The 26,440-nt window shown below is 39.9% G+C and overlaps 1 protein-coding gene across 2 annotated transcripts in view; it reads right to left on the bottom strand.

The window, feature by feature from the left end:
* Window positions 1–17,880: 17,880 nt before the first annotated feature.
* The window catches only part of prok2 (prokineticin 2), a 133,293-nt gene continuing 124,733 nt past the window's right edge, over window positions 17,881–26,440 (bottom strand). For both annotated transcript variants that reach the window (XM_048548203.1, XM_059649647.1), the window contains exon 3: window positions 17,881–18,022. In XM_048548203.1, coding sequence (XP_048404160.1) covers window positions 17,897–18,022 — 126 coding nt within the window. In that variant the 3' untranslated portion in view covers window positions 17,881–17,896. The remainder of the gene's footprint in view (window positions 18,023–26,440) is intronic.

Raw genomic sequence — 26,440 nt, 5'->3', positions numbered from 1 at the left:
GAAGGTATATTGGATAGGTTGGAACTTTTATCCATGCAAAATAGAGGGCTTGGAAGTGATTTGATAGATATTTGATGGACAATTCAAAATGTTAAGGGGGAGGGATAATGGGAACTGCAGATGCTGGAGATTCCAAGATAATAAAATGTGAGGCTGGATGAACACAGCAGGCCAAGCAGCATCTCAGGAGCACAAAAGCTGACGTTTCGGGCCTAGGCCCTTCATCAGAGAGGGGGATGGGGGGAGGGAACTGGAATAAATAGGGAGAGAGGGGGAGGCGGACCGAAGATGGAGAGTAAAGAAGATAGGTGGAGAGAGTGTAGGTGGGGAGGTAGGGAGGGGATAGGTCAGTCCAGGGAAGACGGACAGGTCAAGGAGGTGGGATGAGGTTAGTAGGTAGCTGGGGGTGCGGCTTGGGGTGGGAGGAAGAGATGGGTGAGAGGAAGAACCGGTTAGGGAGGCAGAGACAGGTTGGACTGGTTTTGGGATGCAGTGGGTGGGGGGGAAGAGCTGGGCTGGTTGTGTGGTGCAGTGGGGGGAGGGGATGAACTGGGCTGGTTTAGGGATGCAGTAGGGGAAGGGGAGATTTTGAAACTGGTGAAGTCCACATTGATACCATATGGCTGCAGGGTTCCCAAGCGGAATATGAGTTGCTGTTCCTGCAACCTTCGGGTGGCATCATTGTGGCAGTGTAGGAGGTGCCACAATGATGCCACCCGAAGGTCGCAGGAACAGCAACTCATATTCCGCCTGGGAACCCTGCAGCCATATGGTATCAATGTGGACTTCACCAGTTTCAAAATCTCCCCTTCCCCTACTGCATCCCTAAACCAGCCCAGTTCATCCCCTCCCCACACTGCACCACACAACCAGCCCAGCTCTTCCCCCCCACCCACTGCATCCCAAAACCAGTCCAACCTGTCTCTGCCTCCCTAACCGGTTCTTCCTCTCACCCATCCCTTCCTCCCACCCCAAGCCGCACCCCCAGCTACCTACTAACCTCATCCCACCTCCTTGACCTGTCCGTCTTCCCTGGACTGACCTATCCCCTCCCTACCTCCCCACCTACACTCTCTCCACCTATCTTCTTTACTCTCCATCTTCGGTCCGCCTCCCCCTCTCTCCCTATTTATTCCAGTTCCCTCCCCCCATCCCCCTCTCTGATGAAGGGTCTAGGCCCGAAACGTCAGCTTTTGTGCTCCTGAGATGCTGCTTGGCCTGCTGTGTTCATCCAGCCTCACATTTTATTATCTTGTTAAGGGGGAGGGTTTAGTTAGAGCAGAAGCTGTTCCCAGTCATGAAAAGGCTGAGTGTGAGAGTGCGCAGATTCAAAGTAATGGGTAAAAGAAGCAAATATGACACAAGAAATCTCCTTTTACACTGTGGGATGCACTGCCTGAGAGTTTGGTGGAGGCAGGTTCAAATGAAGCATTCAAAAAGGGAAATTGATTACTTTCTGAAAAGGAAGAATGCATGGGATGAAAGGAAGAATGTTGGTGAATGGCTCTAAGTGAATTGCTCATTCAGAGAGTTGGTATAAGCACAACTCAGCAAATGATCTGCTTCACTCTATAACTACTCTGTGCTCACTCAAACATCTTTGTTTTCTCACCCTGGAGAAGGAAAAAACACATAATGCAGTAAGAATCAGAGACTCTTGGATAACAAGATATGGAGCTGGGTGAACACAGCAAGCCAGGCAGCATCAGAGGAGCAGGAACGCTGTTGTTTCAGGTCTGAATCCTTCTTCAGAAAAGGGACTCTTGAGTGATGTTAAAGGGAGTCATGTTAGTGATGAGCCTCCCATCATTGGCATTTTGTCAGCCACTGGCAACGCATGTCTAGCTGCAGCACTAGGAGGGAGGTCTTTATTCAACGAGGCTGCAGCTATCAATAATGACCTACCATGATATCCTGAGTCTCGTGAGACAGTGGTGCCCAGATACACTAAGGGAGATGATCTTCTTTACAATAGATGCTGTGTTGGACGTGTCACCTCCAGCCAACTGAGGAGGGGCTGGTGACTGAGGAGAATGCTACTGCTGCTGCTGAGTTTATTTCTGCTGTTATAACAAGGTGTAGAGCTGGATGAGCACAGCAGGCCAAGCAGCATCAGAGGAAGGCTGATGTTTTGGGCCTAGACCTTTCTTCATTTTGCACACTCACTAACCTGTTTTTAAAGGCTTTGCACCCTCCTCACAATTGTTTTCCCACCTAACTTTAGAGCATCAGCAAACTTGGAAACTTTCACCCAGTTTCCTTGTGTAAGTTTAGGATAAAGTTTGCAAATAGCTAAGATCAGTCTCAAATTCATTTGGCTACCGAGCTGGTTACTACTGACCTGAAAATGATCTGTATATTCAGGCTGATTGTTCTCTGTCTGCTATTCACAGAGAATGCTGATTCCTAATTTTATATAATAACCTCTTGTGTGGTATTAGATACATTTGTTCTACAACATTGTATGTTAATATCATAGGAGCTTCAAAGTTGTTTTCTGTTTGGAAAGTAATGATTCATTGCCCATGTGATTTCTCATTCAACCCTATGATAAAGATCAACTTTTAAGGAAGGATTAAGGAAGGATAGATTGTTATATGGATAAATCTTACACAGCTATGGGGAAAGAGGATAGATGTGAGCCTTATCGGATAACTCCTGGCAGAAGGAATAAGGAGGATTAAGAATAAAACATTGAAATATAGACTAAATGCTACAGTTCTAAAGGGTGTGTAAGGACAGAGAGAGTGGGGATATATGTATATTTATCTTTGAAGATGGCAGGACATAATGAGTGAGGAATTAGCAAGGCATTTGGGACCTTTGGCTTCATTAATATTAGTATTGAGTACAAAAGCAGGGAGATTATATTTAATCTGTACAATGCTCTATTTAGGCCATAGCTAGAATATTGCATCCAGTTCACTAATTTTAGGAAGAATTTGAGAGGCCTTGAGAGGGTGCAAAGGGCATTTACCAGAATGGTTTCACAGATGGAGGAATTTTAGCCAAAATGTTAATTGGTTGCATCCTGGAGTGGGATTTGAAACCAGAGATTCTGCTTCAGATGTGGGTTGCTACCACTATGTCACAACTCCACTTTTATATACTTAGGATGAGGTACGGTGCCCAAAATTGAAAGTACTTTAAATAAAACTTTAATTGAGCTTTACATAGCTTTTAAATAGTTTTCACTCTTTTAAATTCCAACCTCCTTGAGATAATAGCTAACATTCCATTCATCCTTAAAGATATTTCGGTATATCTGTAATTTTTGCCCTATACATCTCAAATCCACCACAGTTTCCAGATTCTTGCCATTTAGAATATGTATAGGGGAGCACATTGGCTTGGTACTTAGCACTGCTGCCTCACAGAACCAGGGATCTGGGTTCAATTCCACCCTCAGGTGACTGTATAGAGTTTGCACATTCTCCCCCTGTCAGTGTGGGCTGCATCTGTGTGCTCTGGTTTCCTCCCACAGTCCAAAGATGTGCAGATTTGGTGGATTGGCCATGCTAAATTGGCCATAGTGTCCAGGGATGTGTAGGTTAGGTGGATTAGTCATAGGAAACACAGGATTAAAACAAATAAAGTTAGGGATGGAATTGGTCTGGGTGGAAGGGTTGGTGCAAATCTGTTGTGCCAAATGGCCTGCTTCCGCACTGTAGGGATTCTATGATCACATGTTCATAGCTCTTCAGTACTGTGTAATTGGTAGGTTTTGTTTCTGTGTGTTTTGGACAATGGGAGGAAACTGGAGCACCCAACAGAAACCCATGCAGATATGGGGAGAATATACAAGCTTCATATAGATAGCCATCCAAGGCTGGAATTGAACTCAGGCCCTGGTGCTGCAAGGCAGCAGTACTAACTATTGAGCCATCTTTCTAGTTAAAGTAATTGTCAATATTGTAGATTCTAGTCACACTCCAGAGACCCGAATACAGAAAACTTAAGTGATACTTCAGTGCAATATTTAGGGAGAATGTCTGTGCTGGTAATGCCATATTTGCAACATAATATGAAAACCAAAGACCATCCAAAAGTTCCATTGAAGTAATTTAAAGAAGCATAAGGTAATGGTTCCCAATATACTAGGAATTTTTTTTTTCCCTTAGTCAACATAACTTAAACCAGATTGTATATCATTACAATATAGTTCTTTATGTGTGCACAAATTGATTATTGCTTTGTCTAGATTAAAACAGTGATTCCACTTCAGAGATACTTCATTGACTATAATTTTTTTGGACATCCTGAAACAAAGCGATATGCTATATAAATATAATTTCTTTTCATGGCTTTGTTTACTGTTTGGCTCAAATGTTGCATACATAATCAGGAAAGCAGATCAATGGCTCCTGTCTGCACGGTTTGCTGCGATGATCATATTGCTTATCAGGGTTTGTTGTTTGCTGATCTCTTGCTTTAAAGTACTTTTCACTTCCATACAGGAGACATAGAGTGATTTCAAGTCTCTCTGTATGTAGAGGGGGTTTTAGAAAGGTGTCAGTTCTAACTAGTCAAGTTAAATGTCAACTGTTCCTAGTTGTTTACCCACAGTTAGAATGTATTTAATTATAGTAAACAGTAGTTCTTGTTAAGCTGGAATACTGGTCCTTGTTTTCTGTTAACCTAATTCATTCTGGCAGGTCGACTGGGAATTTTGTGTACTTTGATAAGCTTTTTAGGCTTCTGTGACAACTCCAGGAATAGTAGGGCCTTAATTTCCAGTGCACTACCAGGAAAGACGCTAAGGAGAGAGAAACTTGGTTACATGGTTAAATTTTACCACAAATCAGTTATTGTCAATTTTGGCATGTTTCATGAAGAGTGTTTGACATGAGTTCTCGGGAGATTTCTCACTCAATTCTGTACAACATGACTCATTACCTACCCCAAATGCCCCTTTGGCTCCCCACTTGTCCCAGCTACATTCCCACCATAAGTGGAAGTACTTGCCTTTGCTGGGAGCTCCCTGGATTCCTGACAACAGTGCCAGCTTTAAAGTGCACCCATGCAGCCAGTCAAAAGCTACCATCCAGGAATTGCCAATCATGATGCATGTGGTAGGAGGGGAACCAAAAAGAAATAGTTCTGAGGGCACACTGGTAGTATGGCTCGCAACTCATTGCAAATACAATCGTACAATAGTAAATGTATTGCTTTTCAACAATAAACTACACGTTACCATCCCTAGTGTGATCCCATCTTAGCATCATGACTAAGATTGTGCTGTTAAGGGTGGTTAGTGAGGATGAAAGAGAAAAAGAGAGTCTTTTGCACTTGAAATCATCTCTCCCCATTGTGTCCCATGCCTCTCTGTTAAAACATAAAAGAAGCCCATTTTTCAACACTGTTTTCAGTTTTGAAGAAGAGTCACACTGGCCTTGAAATGAGAACTCTGTTTTTCTCTACATAGATACTGCCAGACCGGCTGATTTTCTTAAGCATTCTCTGTTTTTGTCTCTGGAATTCTCTCCCTGTCTTTTTGATCTCTTTCTCCCTCATTAACTTGATCTCCCTGACTGTGTGTTGGAGATCGCTCATAATCATTCTTCAACTGTTGCTTCATCTCCAGTTATGTCTGGAAGAACTTGAGATGTTATATTACAATTAAAGGTGCCATATGTTGCAAATTTTAAATTTCTGATTGCTATCTGATGATTCCTTATTGAATGTGAATGTGAGTACATTGGACAAAAGTATATGAAATTCAGGCATAATGCCTCTGAGTAGTTGAGCAGTCTGTCAACATTTTCCATCTCAGCTCAAATTGTAAAGAATTGATGCACATTGATGCTGGAAGATCTTGAGCTTGTCATCAAACAAAAGACAATGAACAGGTTCTCAAATTTGGAGAACCAGTAGGAGGCCATGCAGCTTGATCAGAGCTGCAGTCTGCAGTTCAACTAACAGAAAGAGAGGATGTCTCCAACTTGGAATCTTCTTCACATTCTAAATCTTATGATTGAAACATTGTTACAGTTGTTGGTTCACAAACCTAGAGGGGAAAATCCTCCAAGTATAATGAGGTAGGCAGAGAGGGGAGTCTGCCTTCAGGCAGCTCACCTGTTCCTTGTGTCAAAGGGGATTGCATGCCTATGAAATTATTTCAATCTCCTTCTTTTACTTTGCTTCTTGTTTTTCTGGCCTATGGTTATACTGTGTATAACTGTAATGTAACTTTTTTCTTCATTTCTCCATTCTGTAACTGAGGATTGCACCTAAGTGCTCTGTACCTAAGATATTGCAGTGTTGGTGACATTGTTACATCGTAACTAAACTTGTAACTAGGAAGCTGTACTTGGGTACCTTTGCAACTAAGATGGCACTGTAAGTGGCGATCTAGAAACTTTTCACTGTACTCATTCGAGTATGTGTGACAATAAGGCTCATTCATTCATTCATGTCATCTTAATAGGTCTGTTATTCACTGTAACTGATGACTTGTTTCTTCAAGCGGTTTGTCTTTTCACACCTGATCCTGTCTTTGGGAAAACAATCTGGGGTATTGGCATATCAGCATGATGGACATTGGTGCAAAGTTTAGTGCCTGTAGGCGCCTTTAGTCTCCATACTGGAACAAAAACTCGGTGTCTGGAATTTGGTGAGAATGTTTATGGATTAAAGTACTGAGAGAAATTGGAATTATTTTTAACACATCGCTAAGGCAATTTAAATATTCAAAAGACATATGAATTGGTAAGTTTGTGGTGTATGATTTAGCAGACTTTACATTGCCAGACAACTAGTTAATAATTCAGATAGGAGTTTTGTTTCAATGTCTTAAGGGTCATCAGTTATATCTTTGAACATCACTGAATTTAACTATTACAAACTGGTTCAATTGATCTATTTTTAATTTTAAGATCAATACCTTTGAAATGGTGACCATGAAGTTACCATCATTGTAAATACACATCTCATTCACTAAAGTGCTTCAGAGGAAGAAATTCACCATCCTTATCAAGTCTGGCCTACATGTGGCTCCAGGCCCATGGCAATATGTTGACTGTTTTCAAGAATTTGGGGTGGTCAATAAGTGCTGTCCTTGTCAGTGCAAAAGCAAAACAAAAATGAAAACATTACAGATTAGAGCTTTGGCTTCATTTTATCTTAAAACTTAAAGGACACAAACAATTCGACAATGTTTGTCCCACGGATTAGTAGCAAATGAATTTACAGAAGAACATTTAATGTATACGCACGATCATACTCAGAATCTATTTTAAAATATGATTACATTAGGACAGTTTCTTGAATCTTAATAGTCTTTAATTTAATGAACAGCTTAATTTCAGCAATTAGAATCAGACAGAGCCTACGCAAACTTACTATTAGGCTGCTGTGTTCTACTTGATTCCGTTTCTCGAATTCTCAATTTTACTGTAATGGGGGGTGAGCATCATTTTTTAAAAAAACAAATGATTTTATCCAACCTTCCATTAGTATTGTGGTGAAAAGGTAGGACGAGAAGCATACATTCCAAGCAGTATACATCTAGTCCAAATTAATTTTTGTTTCTCAAAAGTACAATTTTGATTATTTTTGTTTAAGGCCTGAATCTAAGCCCAAAATGTTGACTCTCCTGTTCCTTTGATGCTTCCTGACCTGCTGTGATCCTCCAGCTCCACACTGCATCGATCTCTCTCTATCTTCCACTGATATCAAATTGTTGAATAGGAGAACAGAATTCCTTCACCCCACCCCCAAAAAGGAAAATTACTTTAACTGTGATGAAGATAGGCGTGTGAAGTAGTAGGTCTGTTATGGCTGATCATTATTTTCCAAAGCAGCATTGATGATGCTTTCATCCCTGTCATTGTTTACTGTCCACTTTCTGGAATAGATAAATTACACTGTTCTGAATATGTATGAATCGAAAGGTTTGCTCAGAGTATTTGCATAAGCCTTTTACAGTTAGTAAGTTTCTGTCAGTTGATACATTTTATATTTGGCGGACTTCAGACAAACATGACAAACCAAACGTGCTCTTGGTCTGAAACTATGACTGATGATGATTGTTCTGTTTAAACCTAGCTGCCTTGTTGAAAAACACTGCAATCAAATTCATTGATCATCCTGACATGCAATAGAAATTACTTGGAATGTTAAAAATGCATATTACTTGTCCAGAGCACTCAAAATGTCATGCTATATAGTTCTAAAAAGATTTGACAGTTTTGTTTGTGGCATTTGATGTCCTGCATAACATCTTTATTCAATGCAAATCATAGTAGACATTTCCTGGGACAGAATAAAAATGTTTGTCTGCAGTCAGCAGCTGAGATGTATGTCTTTGTGTGGGTTAGGAATTGTAAAAGAGAGCTAATCCAACAACATTTGCATGACTGAATGCCTAGTCCCAATTTGGCAATGTCCATTCATAGCAAACAAAACCTTTTCATTTTTAGAAGACAGACTCAATTGGGGGACGAATCTCAATTTCAAAAGTTTCTCTTGTGAACAATGTCATAGTTTTTTCATATTTTCATACTGGCTCTTTCTATTGTGTTCAATCCAATTCAAATTTCTTCTATGACTCTATGACTTCTTATCAGAAATTAATTACTGATGTTCAGCCAATCATGGTCTTTTGTTTTACACAATCATGCGCTAATGAAAGTTAGTGGGTATGATATGTAATTAGTCAAATTCTGCTTGTTTAAAGGCCGTGTGTTAATTAGCAATAAAAGTCAACATCTCAACAAAAAGCTCAAAGCAATTGTTCATTATTTATTCTACCTTATATTCAAGTGTTCTCTAATTGAGGGTCACAAGCCAAGTATAGCATTCAGCTATGGCACTTTTTTCCATTAGCTGTACGACTACTTTTGTACTAAAAGAATTTTGGAACATTTATTATGGCTAAAGTAATTTACATTATTTTGATTCCTCTTAAATCAAGAGAGAGAATTGGAATTGTGAATATTTTCAGAAATGTTTCCTTAATATCAAATTAACTCTCATTGAGTAATTTTGAAATATTGGTCAATTATTCGCAGTTATTTATAGATATGCTTGTAGGCGAAAAAGAAAGAAAAACTAGTAATCATACATTTTTTTTGCCTGGTAATATTATTCTGATGGAAATTGTTTGAAAAAAATACAATTTTATGGAAAAATAATTTTAGCTTTGAAACTGTTATTTGGAAATATATAAAATTATATTGCTAAAAAGTATTAGAATTTGTTTTGTGTTTTAGTGAGTTAGCTTTTTATTGCCAATTTGTATGCAGACAAATACATCTCTTATTACATAAATAATCTCTTCTCCATTTTTTAAAGTAGGCAACTCTCTTCAATGATGTGGGAAGTTAAACAGGAATCTCCTGCCTAGAACAAACAGGATAAACCAAATCCAATCAATGTTTGCCCTATCAGACCACATTCAGTGGGATTTTAAGCGCCCAGTAGCATTCAAGCCATTCTTTTCTATGACTGTCTAATTCCAAGAATGAATTTTAAAAAAAGCATGAGATAGATCAGAAGTCCTGTCAACAAGACATTTAATATCACGATTAACATTATCTCCAATTTTCTACTCTTTTTGTTTCAAGAATTCTGTAAATCTAACCTGGGCCCAGCAATAAATTGAACACGACCTATTGCATACACAAGATTTAAAAATCTTTCATCCTCAAAGCAGCACATAAAATACTTACTTTATGTTACACATTAATCTGGATTTTCATGAGCTGTAAGATTTAGGATGTGATTTATTCATTGGTGCAAGTAAATTTTACCATTAAGTTGCATGTAAACAGCTTTACAGTAGTTGGGATAGTAACTTGGAGTGCTTTTGTTTGCAGTTGGAGCCTTACCGAGAAGTTATAATAGTTAATCAAGGGGGAGGTGATGGCCTAGTGATATAATCGCTGGAATGTTTACCCAGAGACCTAGGTAATGTGTTGGGAACTCAGGTTCAAATCCTGCCACAGCAGATGGTGGAATTTGAATTCAATAAATATCTGGACCTATGAGTCTAATGATGGCCACAAATCCATTGTCAATTGTCAGAAAAACGCATCTGGCGCACTAATGTGCTTCAGGGGAGAAAATCTGCTGTCCTTACCTGGTCTGGCCTACATGTGACTCCAGACCTGCTGCAATGTGGTTGTCTCATACTGCCCTTTGGGCAATTCGGGAAGGGCAATAAATGCTGCCTGGCCAGCAATGCCCTCATCCTGTGAATGGATAAAGGAAAAAAAATCTTCATTCAAATTTTCATGCAGCCAAGTTTCAACTTTCACCAGCAAGCTTACTCGCCTTGTTTAGTTCCAACTAGCACATTAGCAAGTTGGCATTAAGAGAATTACGGATTGCCCTCATATAGTGGAATTGTTCTGTTGTAGTTAGCTGTTATGGTGTTAAAAGTTTGAAAACTATCAGGCAGTTCAGTAATGGCTTTATCATTAAGTTTGAGTGAACATAATGTGACAATGGAGTATTTCCATGGGCATTAGATGTTAGGCTGACATTTATTGTTTGAAAGCTATTGGTATCAATTATTAAGGAAAGTAATAGCAGAACATTTGGAATATCATAATCTAATCAAGCAGAGTCAGCATGCCTTCATGTAAGGAAAATCGTATCTGACAAATTTAGTAGTTTTCTGATGAAATCTCAACCAGTAGATGGACTTCCAAAAAGTGTTTGATAAGGAACCTCACAAAAGGTTAAGCCATAAGGTAGGAGCCAATATTGGAGGTAGTATATTAGCATGGATTGAGAATTGGCCCATCAGCAAGAAACAGCGTGTAGGGATAAGGGATTCTTTTTCAAGCTCATGGCCCGTGACCAGTGGGGTTCGGCAGGGATCAGTGCTGAGACTGCAATTGTTTACAATATATATTAATGGCTTGGAGGAAGGAAGTGAAGGTACTTTTGCCAAATTTGCTGACAGCACAAAAGTAGGCAGACTGTAAGATGGGTACAAACAGTTTACAGAAAGATATAGACAGGTTAAGTTGGGGACAAAAAGCTGACTAATGGGAGTATAATGTAGGAAGATACAAAGGTGGTCATTTTGACCGGGTAAACAAAAGAACTGAATATTATATTAAATGGAAAGAAACTGCAGAAAGCTGCAACACAAAGGGACTTGTACAAGAAAGCAGGTAATCTGGAAGACTAATGAAATGTTGATTTCATTTCAAAGCGCTTGGATCATGAGAATAGAGAAGTTTTTACTGCACTTTTGCAAGGTGCTGGTATGACTGTATAGAGTCGTAGAGCTGTACAGCATGGAAACAGACCCTTTGGTTCATCTCGTCCATACTGACCAGATGTCCTAAACTAATCCAGCCCCATTTGCCAGCATTTGGCCCTTATTCCAATAAACCCTTTTTAATTATATACCCATCCAGCTGCCTTTTAATGTTGTATTCCTACCAGTCTCCACCACCTCCTCTGGCAGCTCATTCCATGCACAAACCACCCTCTGATGAACAAGTTGCCCTTCAGCTCTCTTTTAAATCCATGCCCTCTCACCTTCAACCTCTCTAGCTTTGGAAAATGCTACCCTGTGGAAAAGACCTTGGCTGGTCATCCTATCCCTGTCCCTTATGATTTTATAAACGTCTATAAGGTCACCCCTCAGCCTCTGATGCTCCAGGAAAGATAGCCACAGCATATCCCTATAGTTCAAATGCTCCAAACCTGGTAACATGCTTGTAAATCTTTTCTGAACCCTTTCAAGTTTCACAACATCCTTCCTATTGCAGGGAGACCAGATTTGAATGCAGTGATCCAAAAATGGTCGAACTAATGTCCTGTATAGCCAAAACATGACTTCCTAAGTCCTATACTCAATGTACTGACCAATAAAGGCAAATGCCTTCTTGACTATCCTGTCGACTTGGGACCCTACTTTTCAGGAACTGTGAACCTGCACTCCAAGGTTTCTTTGTTCAGCAACACTCCCCAGAATGTTACCATTAAGTGTATAAGTCCTGCCCTGATTTGCCTTTCCAAAATGCAGCACCTCACATTTATCTAAATTAAACTCCATCTGCCACTCTTCTGCCTATCAACCCATCTGATCAAGGTCTCACTCTGAAATAACCTTCTCGGCTGTCTATTACACTATCAATTTTGCTATCATCTATGAACTTACTAACTGTACCTCCCATATTCGTACCCAAATCAGTTAGATAAATGACAAAAAGCAGTGGACCCATCTGGAGTACGTCACGCCATTTTGGTCTCCTTTTTTAGGGAAAGATATAATTTCATTGGAGGCAGTTCAAAGAAGTTTCAGTAGGATGATCCTGGTATGGAGGGATTTTGAGAAAAGGCTAGATAGACTAGGACTCTACTCTCTGGAGTTTATATGAATGACAGCTGATCTCATTGAAACATATAGGATTCTTTAAGGGGCTTGACAGGGTGACTGCTGAGAAGATGTTTCCCCTCATGGGACCGTCTAGGATCAGATGGCATATTCTCGGAATAAAAGGAAGCCAAATTAAGATTGAGAAGAGGAGGAATTTCTTGTCTCAGAGGTTGTGAGTCTTTGGAGCTCCTTACACTATAGAACAATGGGGCAGGGTCCTTGTGTATATTTAAGGTTGAGATAAATTCTTGATCAGTAGGGAAATCAAGAGTCACAGGGAACAGGCAGAAAACTGGATGTGAGGAATGTCAGACCAGCCATGTTCCTATTGAATGGTAGAGTCATCTCAATGGGTTGAATGAGTTCTTCCTGTTCATATCTCTTATGGTTTTATGAGAATGTATTCATGCATAAGAACATATAAGTGGGCCATTTCTTGCCTCAAATTTGTTTTGCCATTCGATAAAATCAATCCACTTTCCTGCCTGCCCAACTTGCTCTTTGACTCCTTTCCCAGTTGAGAATCTATCTACATCTGCCTTGAGAATATTCAGCGTCACTGCATCCACTACTGTTTGGGAAAATGAATTCCATTTTCTAATATTTGCTGAGAGAAAAAAAAATCTTCTCCTCACCTCCATCTTAAATGGGAGACCCCTTATTTTTAAACTGTGCCCCCTAGTTCCAGCCTTTTCAACATGGGAAATACCTTTTTAGCATCTACCTTGTCAGATTCCTTCAGAACCTTGCATGTATTGCGGTATTGTGTACAGTTCTGGTCACCGCATTATAAGAAGAATGTGGAAGCTTTGGAAAGGGTGCAGAGGAGATTTACTAGGATGTTGCCTGGTATGGAGGGAAGGTCTTACGAGGAAAGGCTGAGGGACTTGAGGCTGTTTTCGTTAGAGAGAAGAAGGCTGAGAGGTGACTTAATTGAAACATATAAAATAATCAGAGGGTTAGATGGGGTGGATAGGGAGAGCCTTTTTCCTAGGATGGTGACGGCGAGCACGAGGGGGCATAGCTTTAAATTGAGGGGTGAAAGATATAGGACAGATGTCAGAGGTAGTTTCTTTACTCAGAGAGTAGTAAGGGAATGGAACGCTTTGCCTGTAAAGGTAGTAGATTCGCCAACTTTAAGTACATTTATATCGTCATTGGACAAGCATATGAATGTACATGGAATAGTGTAGGTTAAATGGGCTTGAGATCGGTATGACAGGTCAGCACAACATCGAAGGCCGAAGGCCTGTACTATGCTGTAATGTTCTATGTTTTTTGTTCTATGTTTCAATAAGATCATGTGTCATTCTTCAAAACATCAATGAATGCAGACCCAACTTTTCCTCATGAGATAACTCCCTGAAACCAGGAATCAATTGAATGGAGTTTCTCTGCATTGCATTGCTTCTGATGTAATTAGGTGATCTCTTAAATTTGGAGACCAAAACAATACACAATACTCTGTGACTTTATCAATACGCTGTACAACTGTAGCAAAAATTCTAATCAATTGCTGTACCTGCATCCAACGCTTAATGATTCATGTACCACAACTCCCAGATCCCCTCTATGCTTCTGAGTTCAGTAATCTCTGTTCATTTAAATAATTTGCTGCTTTTCTATTCTTTCTGCTAAAGCAGAACAGCAGTTTAGAATAGAATAGGAATTTTTTGTCACGTGTATTTTTTGAAAAAAGAATAGTAAAAATAGGGGATTTGTCAGTTTTTAGTTCAAATAGCTTTTAGTTCAAACAATGCTTTCAGTATCTTTCACTTGATACTTGTAAATGTTTGAAGTTTCTCCCACCTTTTTATGTTTGGTTACAAAATTTCTGGGATGTTATTTGAATCCTTTAGATGAATACAGATTTAAGGCATCGGTTCGATTAATCTGCTATTTTCTGACTTGCCACTCTTAATTTCCCTCTCTGGAGGACCAAAGTTCAGCTTTTTCTTAAAACAAAAATAGTAATTGCTCGAAAAGCTCAGCAGGTCTGGCAGCATCTGTAGAAAGAAATCAGAGTTAAGGTTTCGGATCGAGTGGCCCGTCCTCAGAAGTCAAAATGTTAACTCTGATTTCTTTCCACAGAAGCTACTAGACTGGCTGAGCTTTTCGAGCAATTTCTGTTTTTATTTCTGATTTACAGCACCCTTAATTCTTTCAGTTTTTATTCAGCTCTTTATTTTCCTTTTTAAATGTCCGCAAAGATTTTTACTTCTGTTTTATATTTCTGGTTGGCTTTCTTTGCACTTTAGTTTGCCTCACTCATTATTTTTGGCCATTCTTTGCTGTTTTTCAAAATCTGTCACTTCATCTGGCCTGATACTAATCTTCATATATTTACACACTTTCTTTTTCCTTCAATGTGAAATTACCTTTAACTGCTTTAGTTAACTACAGATTGGATGTCCTAGGCTGGTCTCTTCCTTTATCACAGGAAAGTATCTTTGCTAATTATTCAGAATTACTTCCTTAAGCATCCGCAAATGTATCTAGACTGATATTTTCCTTACCAGAACTGTGATGTTCACCTTAGCCAACTCTGGCCTTGTGTTCTCAAAATTGCCTTTTGCTTAGTCTAAAAGACAAATCTTGGATCCATTGTTCCCTCCCTCAAAATGAATTTGTAATTCAATCATGCTATGATTACTGCCACCTAAGGACTCCTTCACTCTGTTACTTTGATCTTTTGCCTTGTCCTCTCACTTTAATTTGTCACATTTTTCCTCACTTGATCTCAACATTGAGTTTAAGCTCTCCCTACCACTCTGCTGTACAGTTCCCATTCCAATACTACATCTCTTACTCATCCCAGCACTGATGTCAGTGCTGCATGAATTGAAATATATTCATCCTTCATCAATCTTTGAGACACTTTTAAATTTCTAGTCATATCTTTCCAAAGCCAACTGTTACCCTGTGGCTAGGTTAATAATCATTTGTAGTTCTTCTTTCTGATTTAGTCCCTAGCTAGATCTCTTTCTTCAAATTACCTCTTCCATTGGTACTCTGTGAATCATGACAACTAGATTCTCCGCCTCCCGTTTTTCTTCCCAACCCAGGACAGATATCTTGGATCTTGTCACTGGAGAGCAATGCAGTCTTTCAGGTTCTTGCCTTTGAGTGCAATATATTCTGTTTATTCCACTGGCTACTTTGTTCCCTCCTGCTACATTTGCAACAAATCCAATGTGCCTGTACATTCTAAAACATTCATATTGAGTCTCTTTGCTTTGCCATCATGGTCAGTTTGCTCATTCTCCTTGCAGCTAGCTTTCCTCTGCATCAGCTGCAAGCCGCTCTAACCTCTTGGACAATTACAAAGCCTGAGGTTCTATCACCGCTATCTAGTTAATCCCTATAGTGCCCCAATCACAATCACAACCTCCTGTCTCTGATAACACTAAAAACTGAAGAAGACAAGAACACTTGTCTGCCTTCCGGAGAGACCACTCTCTCTGCGACTCCCTTGTCTGCTCCACACTCCCCTCCAACCCCACCACACCCGGCACTTTCCCCTACAACCGCAGGAAGTGCTACACCTGCCCCCACACCATCTCCCTCACCCCCATCCCAAGTCAGGCCAGATGACTTTCCACATCAAGCAGATGTTCACCTGCACATCCGCCAGTTTGGTATACTGTATCCGCTGTACACGGTATGGCTTCCTCTACATTGGGGAAACCAAGCGGAGGCTTGGGGACCGCTTTGCAGAACATCCACGCTCGGTTCGCAGTAAACAACTGCACCTCCCAGTTGCGAACCATTTCAACTCCCCCTCCCATTCCTTAGACGACATGTCCAGCCTGGGCCTTCTGCAGTGCCATAATGATGCCACCCATAGGTTGCAGGAACAGCTACTCATATTCCGCTTGGGAATGCAGCCCAATGTTATCAATGTGGATTTCACCAGCTTCAAAATCTCCGCTCCCCCCACTGCACCCCAAAACCAGCCCAGCTCGTCCCAGCCTACCTAACCTGTTCTTCCTCTCACCTATCCCCTCCTCCCACCTCAAGCCGCACCTCCATTTCCTACCTACTACCTCATCCCGCCTCCTTGACCTGTCCGTCCTCACCGGACTGATCTATCCCCTCCCTACCTCTCCACCTCTACTCTCCTCTCCACCTATCTTCTCCTCTGTCCATCTTCAGTCTGCCTCCCTTCTCTCCCTATTTATTTCGGAATCCTTTCCCCATCCACCTTTTCTGATGAAGGGTCCAGGCCCGAAACGTCGGCTCTTGTGCTCCTGAGATGCTGCTTAGCCTGCTGTGTTCATCCAGCTTCACACTTTGTTATCTTGGATTCTCCAGCATCTGCAGTTCCCATTATCTCTAAGAACACTTGTTGTACCTCTTATATCAGATTTTCTGCAGGGATTGTCACTCAAAATAACTTTATCAGGATAATCATTGAGAAAATAAGCTATTGAGGACCAAAGGGAAATTGTCCAAATTTATTAAATTTGCAGTCAGTGTAAGCGATGTAACAGGGCAATGTCATCATTTGTATGACTTATATTCATGATGGAAACTATTGTTTAAGAAAGGTATGTGAGTAGTTGAAACAGGAAAATCCTGTTTCTGCAAATGCATCACTCACCAGCATAGGATTGTATTTATAAAAAATTGTTTTTTATTTATAAAACATAATGGAAAAGTAGAGGTAAAGTGGATTCCTCGTCTGATTGAACATGATTTTTGACAATGTCCTTGTGTTTGCTTTCACAAGCAAGTAGGCTAAGTTACTATCAGGAGCCCTTCCAATTGAATTGCATGTTTGGAGACAAGGAATGCTGCCCATCCATCTCTTACAGGAAATAACACTGAAAATGCATTCAAAATTCCCCACCGATTAAGTTTCAGTACAGTATTCTGATAAAAATCATTTGAACAATTTACAGTCTTCTATGAACCAGACCAACCAGGCAGTGTAATAGAATATAATCATTTCTTTAGTCTTGTGTTGCAAAGTACTTGGTGATGTATTTAGAAGTTTTAACTTCATCTGGTTTTATTAATAAATGAGTGAATTATCAAAATAAGTGTTTTTAATGAAGTGGTCCAGTTTTCCACCTGCGGATATTTTGATTTCAAATCACTGGAAAAGATGTAAAAGATTACACTGCTTGCAAATTAGTTCCTTTACAATACTCTCTGAAGTGGAAAAGCTTGACAACTTGTCTACTAGTACCTATGGGTGATGAAAATGAAAGCAGTTGAAGTGTCTTTGTGAAATTTCACACTCACAATGTTGACCTGGGAGTGTGGCTGTTTTGTGTGATCCATAGCACTGTATTATTGATGCCCTCCTTCCCAGAGAATCCCAAAGAATGTTTGTTTTGTGTTGGTGTTTGCTTTATATGAGAAACAAGGGAAAAGTTCCTTCTGTTATGAACAGAAGTTTGTAACAGCAAGAATATTTGGACACACTCCCAAAAGGTGATGGACAAATGCGTAAAATACTCCAGCACAACATGTCTTTATTTAAATTTAAACAATCAGCCTGACTACCATTTCACAAAATGAAGGTGACAATGATGCTTATATTTGCTAAAAGAAGACATTTTCAATTTTGAACTGTGGTAAACATCTGTAGTAGCCATCTTCAAACCTCACACAAGTGAGATTTGGCAAACAAGGGCAGGTGTGGTGCATTCGTTTTCCAATATATGGTACCTAGGAAACACAACAATGAATAAATAATGGATCATTGAAACAATATTGTCAAATGCAGTAAACAACTTTTTGATGTAACTTGCCTTTAAAAACTAACACTTATGAAAAAAATTATATACCATTTCCTCAGTTATACTTCAATCAAGCATGGCTCAACTAAAGAATGAGTGTTTAGAAATTTTTGAAAGGAATTATTTCTTACATTTTTCAATTTGGTCAGTGTGAAAAATCGATGATGAAAAATAAAACATGCAGCTTCATCCAGTTTGTTTGAAAAGCGAGTGAAATAAATCTTGTAATATAGTAGCTTTGAGTTAACCTAATACTTTTGCATTGTTTTTCTGTTTTATGGTGTCCAGTATCAATGTCAAGCACTACAAGATCAGATATTATTCCACACATAATAAAGTGAAACTGTTTGGTACTCTATTTCACCCCCAAATTAAAACAGCACTTTTTACATTTCTACATTTCTGACTATATTGCCACTTCTCTTTGGGAGGTTCCTACTACATGCCCATATCTATTAAGAATTGGATCAAGTCTTCCCAAAGGAAGATACAGTTTGTATAATGTATAATGGAATTTGGTAAAATTGTATGTCTGTGGGGGTGGATGTGACATAGAATGACTCAGTTTCCCCTATCTTCAGCAATCTTTGACTGCGCCTGACAGCTTTATGATTTTACACGTAAAAACGATGATGCTTACTCAGGGTAAAGATCAACAATTACTTAGTTAATTAGTTATTTTTAGTTATTTTTGTACTTTAAGGCTCATTTTTTCAAAACGATTCTTGATTAAATCAATTGTCATTACTTGCAATCATTTCTAAACACAAATTTCTTTGCCTTCTACTTTTAATGCTATCGTTAAGTTCCTGTGATCCTTGTTCACTTTTATCCTTCACTGAATCTGGCATTATTGATTGGTTAACAAATTCTTTGACAAGAGTCATGAGGTGAAACCCCAGAGTTATCAAATGGAACATCAAAGATGTGCCTAAATGTGCTCATTTATGTTAATTCCACTTATATAAAAGATATCAGAAATCACACACCAAATAAACCTATTGGACGATAACCTGGTGTCATGTGATTTCTGACCTTGTCCACCCCAGTCCAACACTGACACTTACACATCATGATTTAATGAGTGAATTTTGTCACTTACAATAATTATGGATTATTACAGCTTGGTTCCTGTATTCAGATTAGTATACTGACAGAAAACAGCAAACTTATCTGATTCTGAAATTATTCTGAAAATAAACACATTTTTAAAGGACTTTTTTTTCTGAAAAAACCAACCTTGTTTTTATTGGAGGTACTACATTCAAAACCTAGGGAAAAATCGGATTGCCTAACGGGTCAAGAGCGAGGTCTAAGACAACAAGAATTGATATTGCTGCGGCCCAGAAAGAGAATGCAAACAAAAATATGAAATCATGCTCAAAGGTTAAACATAAGTGAGAGAGATAATTTTTACTTTAGAAATATCTGGGAATGCATTAAAAACCAATAAATAAAAATGAATGAATAATCAGGATTGAATCTGATCTGCAAAATCCATGTCATAGAGTCATAGAGTTGTAAAGCATGGAAACAGGCCCTTTGGCCTAATTCGTATGCTCTGACCAGATATCCTAAATTAATCTAGTTTCATTTGCCAGTATTGGCCCATATCCCTCTAGATCCTTCCTATACATGTACCCATTCAGATGCCTTTTAAATGTTGTAATTTTATCAGCCCCCTCCACTTTCTCTGGCAGCTCATTTGATACACGCATCACCCTCTGCATGAACATATTGCCCCTTAGATCCTTTTAAATCTTTTTCCTCTCACCTTAAACCTATGCCCTCTAGTTTTGTCTCAGAAAGTCCCCTACCCTGGAAAATAGACCTTGGCTATACACCCTCTCCATGCCCCTCATGATTTTGTAAACCTTTATATGGCCATGCTTCAGCCTCTGACACTCCAAGGAAAATAGCCCCAGCCTATTCAGCTTCTACCTTTACCTAAAACCCTTCAACTCTGGCAACACCCTTGTATATCCTTTCTGAACCATTTCAAGTTTACCAACATCTTTCCTGTAGCAGGGAAACTGGAATTGAATGGATTATTCCAAAAATGGCCGAGTAAATATCCTGTACAGCGATAGCATGACATCCCAACTCCTATACTTAATGCATCGACCAATAAAGACAAGTGTACCAAACACCTTCTCATCTCAGCAGGAGTCCAACAATCTCTTCCCTAGCTTCCCACAAAGTTCTGGGATACATCTGATCAGGTTCCATGGATGGTGCAGGAAATGAAATCAGCCAAATGCAAATAAAAAATGTAATAAGTGCATAGTTAAAAAAAAACTAAATTAGGATTTAGGTATCCTGGGTAAACAGAATTATGGAATTGAAGGAATTGTGATTAAAATTGAGTTAAACAGTTTGTAGCTTACTGAAAAGCAATGGAATGGCATGTCTGTAATAAAGGAGGGTAACTAGAGACAATCAATCATTGTGAGGGTTTAGACACTACTGCAGGGATGACTGCCACATATCTGAAGAAAAACCAGGATTAAGAATTAAATGTAGTACGTTACAACATATTTGTGGAAGATAGGGAAGAAGAAAGGGTAAGTTGGAGTAGCTGCACTTTTTGGGAATAACATAATGGTGGTAGGAGAAAGTGACTTAGCTATCAGAAATGCAGAAATAGGAGTCACATCACTATAAGACCATAAGACCATAAGATATAGGAGTGGAAGTAAGGCCATTCGGCCCATCAAGCCCACTCCGCCATTTAAATCATGCCTGAGGGGCATTTCAACACCACTTCCCTGCACTCTCCCCATAGCCCTTGATTCCTTTTGAGATCAAGAATTTGTCGATCTCTGCCTTGAAGGCATCCAACGCCCCAGCCTCCACTGCGCTCCGTGGCAATGAATTCCACAAGCCCACCACTCTCTGGCTGAAGAAATGTCATCTCATTTCAGTTTTAAATTTACCCCCTCTAATTTTAACGCTGTCTCCACGGATCCTAGTCTCCCCGCCTAACGGAAACAACTTCCTAGTGTCCACCCCTTTTAAACCATACATTATCTTGTAAGTTTCTATTAGATCTCCCCTCAACCTTCTAAACTCTAATGAGTACAATCCCAGGATCGTTAGCCGTTCATCATACGTTAAACCTACTGTTCCAGGGATCATCTGTGTGAATCTCCGCTGGACACGCTCCAGGGCTAGTATGTCCCTCCTGAGGTGTGGGGCCCAAAATTGGACACAGTATTCTAAATGGGGCCTAACTAGAGCTTTATAAAGCCTCACAAATGTATCGCTGCTTTTATACTCCAACCCTCTTGAGGTAAACGACAACATTACACTTGCTTTCTTAATTACGGACTCTACCTGCAAGTTAACCTTTAGAGAATCCTGGACCAACACTCCCAGATCCCTTTGTACTTCTGCTTTGCGAATTTTCTCACCATTTTGAAAATAGTCCATGCCTGTATTCTTTTTCCCAAAGTGCAAAACCTCACATTTACTCACATTGAATTTCATCAGCCATTTCCTGGGCCACTTTCCTAAACTGTCTAAATCTTTCTGCTGCTTCCCCACCTCCTCAGTACTACCTGCCTGTCCACCCATCTTCGTATCATCGGCAAACTTCGCCAGAATGCCCCCGGTCCCGTCATCCAGATCATTAATAAACAAGGTGAACAGCTGTGGCCCCAACACTGAACCCTGCGGGACACCACTCGTCATCGGTTGCCATTCCGAAAAAGAGCCTTTTATCCCAAACTAGAGATGAAAAGAAAGAAACAAGAACCAGGCATACTGATGGGGATAGTAGAACAGATGCCTAATGCTGGGAGAAGAAATGCATAAATAAATGAGAGAAAAGAGTAAAGAGCATAAAATAATACGTGCAATTTCATTCAATTTGGTGTTAATTGGCCAGAAGAGCGAAAGGATAAAGAACAAAGTTTCTGCAATGTGTACAAGATTCCAATTATGCCCTCATGTAAGAAGCCCAATGAGGGAAAATTTGCTACTGTTTCAAGGAAAGGAGAATAAGAAAGATCAGTAAAAAAAGAGTAGGTGAACATCTCAGCAATAGTGATCACCATTTCTTTTTTCTTCATTCACAGCATGTGGGCACCACTGTCCAGGCCAACATTTATTACCCATCCCTAATTGCTCAGAAGGCAATTAAGTGTCAATCACGTTGTTCTGGGTCTGGATTCACATATGGGTCAGACCAAGTCAGGATGATAGTTTCCTTCTCTCAAGGACATTAGTAAATCAGATGGGTTTTTCCAACAATTGGCATTGGCTTCATGGTCATTATTAAGGTCCTAACTCCAGGTATTTATTGATTTCACATTCCACCATCTGCCATAATGGGAATTAAATCCCAGTCCCCAGAACATTACCAGGGTCTCTGGATTAACAGTTGAGCGACAATAACCACTCAACTATCACCTCCCTGTACTGCATTTAAAACAAAAGTTGAAGAGATCATCAATTTAAAGACCAGGGAAATGGTTTGGGAGAAAGGTGACTTTGAGGAACTGAAAATAAAATTTGGAGGGAAAAATGCGTAACAATATTAGCAAACATAGGGATTATTAAATCAGTGCCAAGTGTCAAAAAGAAACTCTGTTAAACTAATACAAATATGCTAAATGCTAATGAATCACCTTCACTGATGAAAGATAGTAGGAAGAAATTGAGGGTAAGTAAAGAGGCATATAACATTAACATAGACAGCAAGTGAAAACATGACAAATGATCATTAAAAGTGATTAGATTAAGAGATCAAAGAAAAACTTTGAAATTAATTTACATGATTTTATGCAATTTAAAACAAAATAGTATAACACTTTTGGGCATATAAAATAGGGAAGATTGTATTGGGAATAGGGCTAGATAATGATAGACTGGATAATGACATATGTAATGAGAAAATAATGAGAAAAGACAGATATGCATTTACATAGCATCTTTCCTGACAAGCAAATCTCTCAAAGTGCACTATAGATAATGAAGTATTTTGAAATGTGATTGCTGCTGTGGTGTTGGAAATACAGTGAGCTCTCTGAAAACACAATGCAGTAATGACTAGACAATCTGTTTCTGCAATGTTGATTAAGAGCTAATTATTGGCTAGGACACATGGAAAAACTCTTCTGCTCTTATTTAAAATGATGCTATGTTATAAAATGAAGTGAAGCATAATGTACCTAAGTAAAACTTAAAGAGAACATCTTGTCTGGAAGTTTTCATACATTTTTTAAGAATTTAGGTAAGATATAGGACAGGTATTACCACACATTTTTAATAATTCATCAAGGAAAAGTGCATTTAAAAAATGATGGATAATAAAATTTATATCTAAACTTAAGGAGGGAGATACATCAAAGAAACAATTGACCAATCAGTTTAACATAGGTTGAAGGAAAAATAATGGAATTACTATGATCGGAGAGAACAGAAGAAAGCCTAGAAACCAAAAGTAGAATAATGCGTAATCACCATGAATTTTAAAATCAAAAGCCTTACTTGTTCAACCAACCCTGTTGAATTGTTTTGAAGAGGTATCAAAGTGAGTAAACAATGTTGATGCAGTATTTGTTATCTATGTAATCTTCAAAGATATGGAATCATACAATAGACTAATGAATAAGGGCAGAGTTTGCATGGTTTGGGCCAAATCAAACAATGGATTGCTCACTGGCTTCAAGGCAGAGACAGAATGTAGGACTTAGGGCTAGTTATTCAACAAACAGTAAGTGTGGAAGTCATACTTCATAAGGGTCAACGCTGGAACTGTTTTTGTTAACAATTTATATTATGATCCCATGCAGTATATTCCCATCTACTGAACATTTGTGCAATTGGCGGATTTGTTGTAAGAGATGGTGAGATCAGCAGACATTAGATTCTCGTGGTGAAAGAAAGAATCTGATTCTGTGACCAAGTTTTGAGGATCTCACTAGTGAATGACGAGAGGCCTATGAGCAGGCCTTTGGTACCCAATCAACCTTCATTGACATGTATTTTCTTTTTCTCCCACACATCAGAGAGAAAGTAGACTACGACAATCCAGCTGATACTTGCCTCTTCAGGCTTTGATTTCGGACAGCAATCACCAATATCTCATGACCACCTGGTCACAGATGTTGGTATTGATCATGTACCAAGCTCTCTGCATTTTCATGGCACATCTCTGATCCACTTACAATACAGTTCTCCATTTTAATGCTGCACTTTGAAATGCACTGGCATATTAATGCTGTTGCCAAACACTTGGTGCACAGGAATCAAGGCACACCCATCTCATGGTTTGGACCGGAGTGCATCTCAGTGCTGGTTGTTTGCTCATTCACATTGTGCCCACTTGGATGTTCATTGTATTTCTGCCCTGTCTTCACTTTCGCACATTGCCACAATCATTAAAATCATAGAATCCCTACTGTGAGGAAGCAGACCATTCAGTCCATTGAGACTACACCAATGCTCTGAAGAGCATCCCATCCAGACCCATTCTCCCTATCCTATAACCTTACATTTCCCATGACCAATCTACTTAGCCTGAACATCCCTGGACACTATGGGCAATTTAGCACATTTTTGGACAATGGGAGGAAACTGGAGCACCTGGAGGAAACCCTCACAGACATGGGGAGATTGTGCAAACTCCACACAAACAATTTCCCAAGGGTGGAGTTGAATCCGGGTCCCTGGCACTGTGAGGCAGCAGTGCTAACTACTGAGCCACCATTCCACTCACTGACCTTCTATCTCACCTTGCCTTTCAGTGCAAACACAAGGGGGTGGACATTTTGCAGCTAGATACATGCTACACTACTATCACATCTGCACCATGTGCCAAAAGATATACAGCAAATACACTGCATGTGTATCAAACAATGGCTATATCTCAAGGTCTAAGGAAAGAAGTCCTCAGTCAGGTCAGGGAGACAGCCTTCAGTCAGGGGGTACCAACACAGTGTGTCATTCGTCATCAGTGGAGCAGCTGGAACATGGTCGTTTAGCCACTGGGACATCCAGAGTTGGGTGGTTTGGAGAGCGTATGGCCAGTACTGCAGGTCCAGTTTAGCAATCTGGGGCTTTACAAGAAGTCAGTTGGGGAGCTTCACTGACAGCAGTCAGAGGTCTGCTTTGATCAGTTGAGGCTGTCTCTTGAAATTGATCTGGAGGATCTGTCCACTGAAAGTCAAAGGGGGCTACCAAGGACTCCTGCGGAAAGTGGGATGCTGGAGGACTCTGTGGTGTGGATTGGAGGCAGTATGCTGGGATACAGGGAGAATAATGACTGTGATTACTATCATGCACAGGGGTGGTGCAATAGAACATATGAGTGGGGGCTGGCAACAGAGCATTGGTGGGCAAAGGGTCTTGTGTGGTCGTGGGGAGGGGTCATCAACAGTGATTAGTACCTTAGCTCTAATGTGAGGAGAGTGCGCTACTATGTTTGGCATGACTACATGGTATATCTTGGGATCAGGGGTAAAGTGGGGAGATGAACAATTACATAGATATGTTTGATTGGAATATGTAGAAGAATTGACAGGAAAAACAAAGGAGAATGGAACTTGAACATTCAGGTCAGCTAGATTGCGAGACTGAACCAGCGACGTTTCCAACCAGCTCATGTTATTTAATAGAAGTTAAAATTCTGCATGAATGGAAACCATTACAACATCCAATGCTCCCTCATTCAAATGACCAAGTTTCAAGTCTGTATGGATGCTATGGAAAAGATAGCACACAGACACTGTTAGAACATCATTTAAGCTAAGAATGGTTAGACTCAGTCTCTTCATTCTTGTAGCTACAGCTTAAAGGACATTCACTCACAGCTGATGATGAACAGTGGACGTATGTTTACAAAGGTGATAATGTATTTACAATGAAATGCCAACCGTTCCACCTATGTGCCATCAGAAAACATTGCTCTTCCTTTCTTTCCATGTCAAAATCTGGCCCAGATTCCACAGTTGGAATAGAGGGAATCTACCCTACAACAGAGTTTTGGGTGCAAGACCCTGGAAAGATTTGTGGCTAGAGGGCCCAAACGTGCTGAGTGTGTTCTGCCCAGAAGTAGGTTAATTTTTGTTAGCTCCAACTTTGACTGGGCTGATGGTGCATGCATAATTCACCTCTGGATTGGCCTGAGAGGATTTGTCTGGAGGCCGTCCTCTGGTCAGGTGCCTATTGGCCCACAAAAAGAGAGAGCATGTTTGGCAAATATGGCTGGCATTACCTTCAGAGGTGATTCCAGTAGGAGAAATGAGGCGAGGTATCCTGAGTGAGTAAGCACAGCAAAGAGCATGCAGGTTTAGTGTTCTAAGGTGATGGGATGGGGGAGAATGACTTAAGGAAGACATTG

The sequence above is a fragment of the Stegostoma tigrinum genome, chromosome 11 (genome assembly GCF_030684315.1).
Source record: "Stegostoma tigrinum isolate sSteTig4 chromosome 11, sSteTig4.hap1, whole genome shotgun sequence".
In the NCBI taxonomy this organism is placed as follows: domain Eukaryota; kingdom Metazoa; phylum Chordata; class Chondrichthyes; order Orectolobiformes; family Stegostomatidae; genus Stegostoma; species Stegostoma tigrinum.
Note: the sequence above shows the minus strand (reverse complement) of the source record. Positions and strands in the feature narration are given on the sequence as shown.